The sequence below is a fragment of the Crocodylus porosus genome, unplaced genomic scaffold (assembly GCF_001723895.1).
Source record: "Crocodylus porosus isolate Cpor-Errol unplaced genomic scaffold, CroPor_comp1, whole genome shotgun sequence".
In the NCBI taxonomy this organism is placed as follows: Eukaryota; Metazoa; Chordata; order Crocodylia; family Crocodylidae; genus Crocodylus; species Crocodylus porosus.
Genome location: NW_017728916.1, coordinates 5,325,156 through 5,333,814, shown reverse-complemented (window position 1 = coordinate 5,333,814; position 8,659 = coordinate 5,325,156). Strand labels below are relative to the sequence as shown.

General features: G+C 50.1%; 1 protein-coding gene across 1 annotated transcript in view; it reads right to left on the bottom strand.

The window, feature by feature from the left end:
• PRPS1 (phosphoribosyl pyrophosphate synthetase 1) overlaps positions 1-6,708 on the bottom strand; it is a 23,812-nt gene extending 17,104 nt beyond the window's left edge. Inside the window, exons 1-3 of the mRNA XM_019536288.1 lie at positions 6,430-6,708; positions 2,473-2,656; positions 1,910-2,008 (exon numbers count right to left, since the gene is read on the bottom strand). Of these exons, the coding sequence (XP_019391833.1) occupies positions 1,910-2,008; positions 2,473-2,656; positions 6,430-6,551 (405 nt within the window). The 5' untranslated portion in view covers positions 6,552-6,708. The remainder of the gene's footprint in view (positions 1-1,909; positions 2,009-2,472; positions 2,657-6,429) is intronic.
• Between the last annotated feature and the right edge of the window lie 1,951 nt (positions 6,709-8,659).

Sequence of the window (8,659 nt, the reverse complement as noted above, 5' to 3'; positions counted from 1 at the left end):
CCAGAGCCTGGGACAGGCTTCCCAGAGAGGTGGTGCTCTCACCTTCCCTGGAGATCTTCAAGAGGAGACTGGATAGGCACCTGGCTGGGGTCTTATGACCCCTCCCACCCCCAGTGCTGCTTCCTGACCCTGGCAGGGGGTTGGACTAGATGATTTATCTAGGTCCCTTCCGACTCATTGATTCTATGACACACCATCCTTACCCGTGCACGCGCGCACACACACACACACACACACTGCTTGCCTCCCCAGAGACAGGTGCGCACAGACATGCATACGCTGTGTGCGCCTCCCTAAATGTGCTTAGCTCATTGCTGCCTTTCTCCTCCTCCTCCATTGAGGGGACATGTGCCGTCACTCTCACACATGCTCCCCGAACTGGCCCCAGGGTACCTGTGTGGCCCTGCTTCTCCTGTGGTTCTAGAGTAGCCGGGTGCAGTGAAAGCTGCCACAGGCAGATAGTTTCAGGTGGGGGGGCAGAGGTTGGAGGGGGTTGGGGATGGGCCTGGGCTGGCTTTTCTCCTGACTCCTGCCTGCTTCCCGTGTCCTACTACCTCTTGTTTCAGTCAAATTTGACAGGGTGCCTAGGGCAGATCGATATTAATTCTGTAGGTGCCCTGCAGGCTGGACAGAATGGCCTGGCTGGCCGCATTTGGCCTGCAGGCTGTATTTTGCCCGCCCCTGCTCTACAGCGTCACACACTTGTGTGCAATGAGCTCCCCCTGCAGATGCAAGCTTCTGGCCAAAAAAGGTTGCCTACCCCTGATAGCTGAACCTGGCCAATCAAAAGCAGCAACAGTTTTATGCTACATAACGTAGCCTAAACCAAGATGTCAAAGATATGGTCTGTGGGCTGATTCAGCTTGTGCAGCCTCATTATCTGGCCCCTGATTGTGAAGTAGACCTGCATGCTGGACTGACTTCAAGATGCACACAGTGCCTGACCTGGCCACTCTAGGAGGAGTGGTGCATCAGTACCCCTCCCCAAACCCAGCTGCCCCAGGGGACTGGTGCAGCACAGTCCTATATCTGCCCAAGTGCCACATGTCAGATCTGGCATACAAGTAGGGCTGATGTCCGTGGGCCTCATGACTCAGCCATGCACCACTGATCTGGCCCACAGACCAGCTCCATGCCACTCATCCAGCCCATGAGGCCAGATGAGTTTGACACCCTGACCTAAACTACTGGAGGCCATAGCTAGGGACAGCTCTCTAAGGAAGTCTTTTACAGTCCTGTATTCTTGAGGGTGAGCTCATGCCTTGTTGCTGCAATACGTTCCTTAGTTTATTCATATGCCCATATATCAAGCAAAGCTCAATGCAGAGCTGGACCAAATTGTTCCTGAGGGCTGTGTATGGACAGCTAGACTGGAAATTTAAGGTGTGAGAAATGCAGCCCTAATTTATCCAGAGGAAAGCTGCCACTCTGGAGCTGTATCACAGCAGGGGCCGCTTCATGTGTTCACAGATGCTTAGAACTGGAACAGCTTGACTCGCCATTGGCTCATCCATGTGCCCAGAACACAGATTAGTTCCGACAGATATGGAAACCCCTCCCAAAACAGCACTTTACCAGAAGAGGAATTGTGTCAGTTTGACCTGGCTCCCAGAATCTGTATAACTCATGAGCTTCAGTGGGGTTTTTTGGCACCTTTATCTACAGCTGATTCAATCAACCTTGCTTGAAGTGCGCAAACTATACAAACACTGGGTGAGCCAGGTCAAACTGATGCAACTCTTCTTCTGGGCCTGTGCTGTATTCTGCATTGGGGTGCACCAAGCTGAAAGTAAAGCACTGTTTTGCTTTCCCCTCCCCCACCACATCTGTCAGCACCCTAAATAATACCCATAGGAAAGAGAAATGATCTGTATGCCCAAGAAGTATCAAACTCTGTTTTAGTTCATACCTGAATTTGAGAAGCATGTAAATCCATGGTGATTATATGATCTGCACCTGCCACAGACAGCATGTTTGCAACCAGTTTCGCAGAGATTGGGGCTCGACTCTAGTACCAAGAAAAAGCTGTGTTAACTTGGAAGACAGCAAGCACATTTGATTAAAAACCTCTACATATTTCAGCCTCCCCATCATGGTATGAATCACTGCTTCCTAGAAAGAACCCAGAAACCTACAGTTATTTTCCCTAGGATAGAATGCTAGCTACTAAAAAAAAAAAAAGCCAAGTCTTAGGAGTACTCGATTCATCATCCAACAATGAATACAGCTTTGGTCTTAATGAAAAAGGACTAGATATTTATATGAATCAAGACAGCATCTGCAATTCTACTAATTACTGAAGGGGAAAAAAAAGAATTGCCAAATCCCAGGCTTAAAAATAACTTCTCCCTCCAAATTATGGAACTGCACAAGCAGGTCATCTAGTGAACTGGGCAGAACTGTATACCTAGCTGGGGATCAGATATGTTCCTTTATGGAATTCCTCTTTGGTCAGATATTTGTTTGCCCTACCTTGTCCTTTTTGTCCTGACGCGCATAGGGGAAACATGGTATGACTGCTGTCACACGACTAGCCGATGCGATCTTGCAGGCATTTATCATGATGAGAAGTTCCATTAGGTTGTCATTGATTTCCCCACAACCACTCTGCACAATGTAGACATCTTCCCCACGTACACTTTCACCTATTTCCACACTAGGTATAAGATGGAACAACAAAATTAATGTGCGCTTTGATTAAAAACATAAGATACAGCAAAGAACAAGGGGCCATAATCCCAACAGGGGGCTCTAGTGACTGCCACAGTAAAATCAATGGAGACAAGTGAACTGTTTCAGCAATCTCAACAGAAACACAACCAAAAGAAATGCTCTACTGCTCGTTTGCTTGGTCACTGAATTGTACATTACTTGTGGATCAAGTAAAGCAATTCAGTGGGGTAAAGCAAAATGTATTCTGCCCATAGTTTAAATCTCAATGTAATGTGTATAGATTTGCCCTCCTCGGGGACTACTTCTGATTGCAAGGAGAGAATGGAAAGTCATAGCAAAGTGAGGCATGGTAAGTCAAATAGAAGGAGGGCAGATTTGTATCATATCCTATTACCTGGGTTAGCTTTGGTGACTCCTTTATTACTGTGGGTTTACTGCTTGTTTGCTGTCTCTCCCAGCACTGCCCCCATGCTCCCTCTTCCCACTCATGTCTTTTGTATTATAATTTCTCTCTCCTTATACTCTGCTTGCTGCATGTCCTTTCACAGCACTTGATGCGAACTTCAGCTCACAAAAGCTCGTGCTGTGTGCATCTGTACTTACCTTGACTTTGGTTAGTCTTGAAGGTACAAGGCTATCTTGCCTTCTTCCAGGAATGAACAACAGCTTTAGAGACATTAATGGGGAGACCTGCACCAGCAGCAGTGTGGGAAATAAAGCAGTAGCCCCTAATAAAACCTGAAGTGTAGGACCAGGCCTTTGTAGCAACAGATTAACAAGTGGAAACTCTGACAGGGCTCAGTTTAGAGGACAAGCCAGCCTTGTCATCACCAAAGTTCCAAACGTGTAGCAGGGACAGAGGAGGAAATGGGCTGACTTCTCTCATAGTCTTGAAATACCAATATTCTAGAGGCATCTTTGCTTTGTTTGGCTGCCCTAGCATAGGTTACCACTAATGGGTAAAATGCAGCAAGATCATGCAACTTGTGCTGATATCAGTTTCATTTTAGAGTCTGGGGCAGATTATTTTAACAGAATGATTTTTTCTGTCTGTCTATCTCCCTCACCCATGCCCAAACCGTCTGCTTTTAATGCTGATCTTGCACCAAGGGTTTGGTAGATAGAGCTATACTAACAACAGCTGTTATAAAGAGCGTTTATAGCAGCAAATAAGTGATTTTGCCAATAGAAGTTATCCAGATTCCCCCAAAAGAATCAGTTAAACCAGTAAAGAACTCTGTGTCACTATAGTTGTGTACACCAGCACTTTTAGCAATACAGAAATGACAACAACAATCGCACTCAAGACTGCTACACAGGCCAGAGTTTCTAGAGTGGAATTAGCTTAAGACACTTTTATTGCTGTAAACTTTAAAATCAGGATAAGTCATGGTTTGTTTGGGGTTTTTTGGTAAAGCCCAAGAAAGTATTGACTAAGTAACTAATTTTGCCTTTCCAAGTAAACCTTTGCATTACTGCCAAGGAAGAAACAGTATCAGCGTTAGCTCTTGCATGCTCAGCATTATTTGCTAACATTGAGAGTCTGACCAGCCAGCTGGATGGATAAGAGTGCATGATAAATGGTTGTGAGGTCACTGTAATGACACCAGCTGTAGTTTAGTAAACAGACTCCTCTGCAAGTCTTATCTAAACCATTTTGCCCTACTCATTGGGTTTTCAATTACAGCATATATTTATGCAATGGAAGCATATGCAATGTTTTTCCTGATGCAGTATTACTCTGGTCCCATGGACAGGGGAAGGATTCTATCCATAGGAGGAAGCAGTAGCTGAACACAGTAATTAAGTGTCCTGTGAACAGGCTATGCAGAGAAAAGCAACACAATGATTTCCTACTGCTCCAAACCAAGCTTTTTATCATGGCAAGTTAACCTCCCGGTTTCCCAAACTCAGGCTTGACCTCTTCCAGCTAGAGGAGATGATAAAGAATATAGATAAAAAATTACTAGGAACTGCATGTCTCATGGTACAGATGGGCACCAAAGAGATGCAAACTTCCTCAAACTGTTTTCATGTGCTGCCAAATGATCAAAAACTTTAAGTGTCAGCACGAATCTGTTTTAAAAGCTTGGAGATAATGTAGCCACTCTCTAGAATAAAGTTTCAAATTTTCATTGTCAGTAGCCCAGGCTTTAAAAATAAAGAACTTTAAGGCATTTAGCAACTGAAAATGAACTGCTAACATCCGGTTCACAGGGAGAACCCTTAGCTGGTATACTGGCAAGCAGGCAAACAGACTGCTTGCCTTGGATTTTTTATGTCAAGTGGGTAAAAAAAAAATACACTTGATGAATTCCCATTATCCTATCTGTAATCCAAGACATTATGGACCAAACTGGTTCAGGAATCTTGGCAGTAGGATACTGGATGATATCCTCTTTGTTATATTCAGGTATCTCCAAATTGCAGCCTTTGGGCTCCCAGGTACTGCTCCCCCTATTGTTCCAGCTGCAGCACAGGATCCAGGCTTCCCCTCCCTGCCCAAAGGCACAACATGGTGGAGCATGACACAGTCTGCAGGCCAAGGTTGCCTGAGTGGCATGAGCAGTGGAGCTCATGGCTGGGGAGCTATGGGTGAGTCAGGACACATGCTGCAGCAGGGAAAGGTACCTGGGCACACAGTGAATCAGCAGAGTAGCATGTGGTGCAACACTGTGGCACAGTGCAGTGGGGGGTGGGGAAGAGGCAGGTAAAATTTGGATTCAAAACTCTTGCTGGGAGAAGGGAGACCCAGGCTGGTAAAGAGTACCTCCAAATTGATGGTCTGGGTCCTCACAGAGCGAGCCCCAGACAGGTAAAAAACAACTGTATTTTCCTAAGAAGCAAAGGGGGATGAGGGGATGGGGACAGACCCAACAACTTTCCCTGAATCTGTGGCTACAGGATGGTTACCCAAGATGCCATTAAAACCATGGAGGAAGCTCACCTCATTTTTTCCCTGCAATACTTATTTTATGACCAAGTAGCAAACCTCCAACAGGGCTGTTCACACTGTTTCGAAACTTGTTACAGCGACAGCTAGAAGGCAGAGGGCTTTATTGAAGTGTTAAAACCACTGAACAAATGCCTGGCTTTCAGATTAACCCTGGGACTAGCAAAATATCCTGACACATGCTCCTGTGAATATATCAGAGCAGGCCTGTCTTTTGCAGTTGAAGCAAGGAGAGAGGCTCATGGCTGCAGACCCATGGCCTTCACCCCAGTCCAATCTAGCTATATATGATGTGCCACAACCCTCATGCTTCACTTTCTTCAAAAGCCTCTTCTCTGGGGATTTAGTTACAAGCTTCCAGGCAGCAAGATCCTTTGAAGCAGCAGCTGCCAGCGTTTCACCACCTGCTGCCCTACAGCCAGGGGAGGGAGAACCTGGCCCCCTTCTTCCTGTCCTGAAGCCACCGGGATTTGGACGGTGGCAGAAGAGGCTGGCAACCAACGGGGGCATTGCTAGTCACCACAACTGCATCGTCCAGGGCTGCTCCAGCAGCCACGGCTTGGGCTGTTAACACTCCCCACCCTGTCCCAAACACTGCGACGGGCCAGGAACCACACCGCGGCACCCCCGTGCCCGGCGCCATCCCCGCCACCGGTATGCCGGCACTGGCCACAGGCACAACCCAGACCAGGCCCCGGGCCCGCGGCCCCCACCCCGCGCACATGGCTCTGCCGCCCCATGTGGCGAGCAGCCCCCGCGCGGGGCAGGCCGGGAGCTGCAGTCCGCGCCGCGCCGCCGCTCACCACGTCTCCTGGTTGCTGAACTTCTTAGTGACCACCTTGCCCAGCTCCAGGCCCAGGCGGTCGGCGATCTTCTGGGACAGGTCCTGGTGCGAGCTGCCGCTGAAGATCTTGATGTTGGGCATGGCGCCGGCTTCACCCTCCCGCTGCCGCACGCGGGGGCGGGGGCCGGCTCCGGCTCCAGACTCCAGCCGACGCCTGCTCGCCGCTCGGGGTGACTGCAACCGTACACAGCGCCAGCGCGTGCCTACGCGGCCATTTTGGCCCTTCCCGCCGGCAGCGCCGCCCCCTTTATTACTTCCCGGGTCTGCTTCCGTGCCCCCCCGCCCTCTCTTCGTCGGCCGTGCGGCTTCAAGAGGCGGGCTCAGGCCGAAGGGGCCGCTATTGGATTGGGCGGGGATCCAAGTAGGCGGGCCTTGAGCGTGTTCCTCAAACTCGCGCCCAGCGGCCGCCGTGGGCGGGGTGGGGTCCGAGTTCGCGGATTGGCTGTGGGGAGGAGGTACTTGCGCTGTCTCCCCGCTTCCATCCGGAGGCACGTGGGGGCTGCGCGGGAAGGAGCGGGCGGCGATTGGCTGTCCGCTGCGAGCGAGCCCTGTTATTGGGTAGCTGCAAGCCTCGCTCCGACGTGTGGGGACAGGGCCGAACGCAGGCGGCGCGGCGCGGCGCGGCGCGGAGCTAGCAGCTCCAGGCCAAAGGAAATGCTGGTTCGCTCGGCTCCTCAGCAGCGGGGAGGGAAGCGGAAGCACCTTAGGAAGCCGTCGCCGCCCAGCCCCGAGGATGCTATAACCATCGTGTTTGTATAATAATTTCAACCCTTACATGATATAGGATCAATAATAGTAGAAGCGTTCAAAAAACAGGATTTTTTTTTTGAGGCAGGTAATTGATGCGGCATATGCAAAACCCAAGCCACTCTCAAAGAATCTTAACCTGCTTTTGGGTTTGCTGTCAGCACTTTTCTTATTCTTGCCCTGAAATAAATGCTTCCACTTTGAGACCCAGTTCTCACTCACTCACTGGGAGTCGCAGTGAGCAGTATAGAGTAAATAAAAAGACTTATTTGCCTACTTAGTTGCATGTGTTTTCAGTTTATGCTAGTTTTTCAGCAAATACGATAACTTTGAGCTTCCAGTACAATGCTGTAATTTCATATTTAAGACCTGGCAACGCTGGTTCAGGCACTTGCTGCTCAGTCTCTCGGGGTCAGTGCCACTGTGCTCAGTGCGGGATGCACATCCCTCTGCAGCCGCACTGTAGCCTGCGTTGCCCACCCAGGGCCTGAGAAGGGGCGGGGGGGCCTGCACTACTGGCAACGTGTAGGGGTGCACCCTGAGCGTGGTGGTGCACCCCCTATGAAAAGGCACTGCCAATACTGCCAGCGGCACACGTGGGTGGTCGCCGCTCATCATTCCTTCCTCCCCGTCACCGCTGACACTGCCAGTGACGTCTGCGAGTGGTTGCCAACCGCTGGGGTGCTTGCCACCCCCACGCCCTGCCACTGACAGTGCCGTAGCTGCCTGCAGAAGCTCCCTGCTTGCCACAACGATGCTCCTGCCACCAACAGTGCTGCCACTGCCTGCGGGAGCTTGCTGTGCCCCACCAGCCTCCGGGAGGGGGTGGCATTCGTGAGCTGCACCTTACATGCACCTCACGCATCAGTCAGGCAGTGACAATGAAAGCAAATAGATGAAGGCAGCGCTCAGTGCTGCAGCCTAGCCCTGGCCCCTTTTGGCTCTGTCATGTGGCAGAAGTTGCGGTCAGGCAACAGGAGCAATTGGCTCCTCCCTTAAACTGCTCTTAGATGAGCTTGGCTTCATGCACACGTGGCGCCAGCTGATGGCCTCCACACCTGCCAGCCTGGCTGAACCCAGGGCTGTAACAGCAGTCCTGGGTGGGAATGCAGGTGTTTGTGGAGGCTCATGTGGCAGCACAGCTGCTGAAACAAACTAAGCAAAGTCAAACCATTTGCAATTTTTTTTCCCAATCAACTTTTGCTGCCAACTGACATGTAGGAATTGTCTAGCTGCCAATGTCCAACTAACCAAACAGCAGGACTGGGGTGCTGGAGCTGTGCCAGTCCAAGGTATGTAAAAGAAATGAGGATTATGCTTTCTGATAGCTTTTATTGGACTAAATTATGTAAAATCATAGTCATGGAGAAGTGGGGCTGGAAGGGACTGCCAGAAGTCATCTAGTCCAGCCTGCTGCATGAGCCACGATCATCCCTATCCCA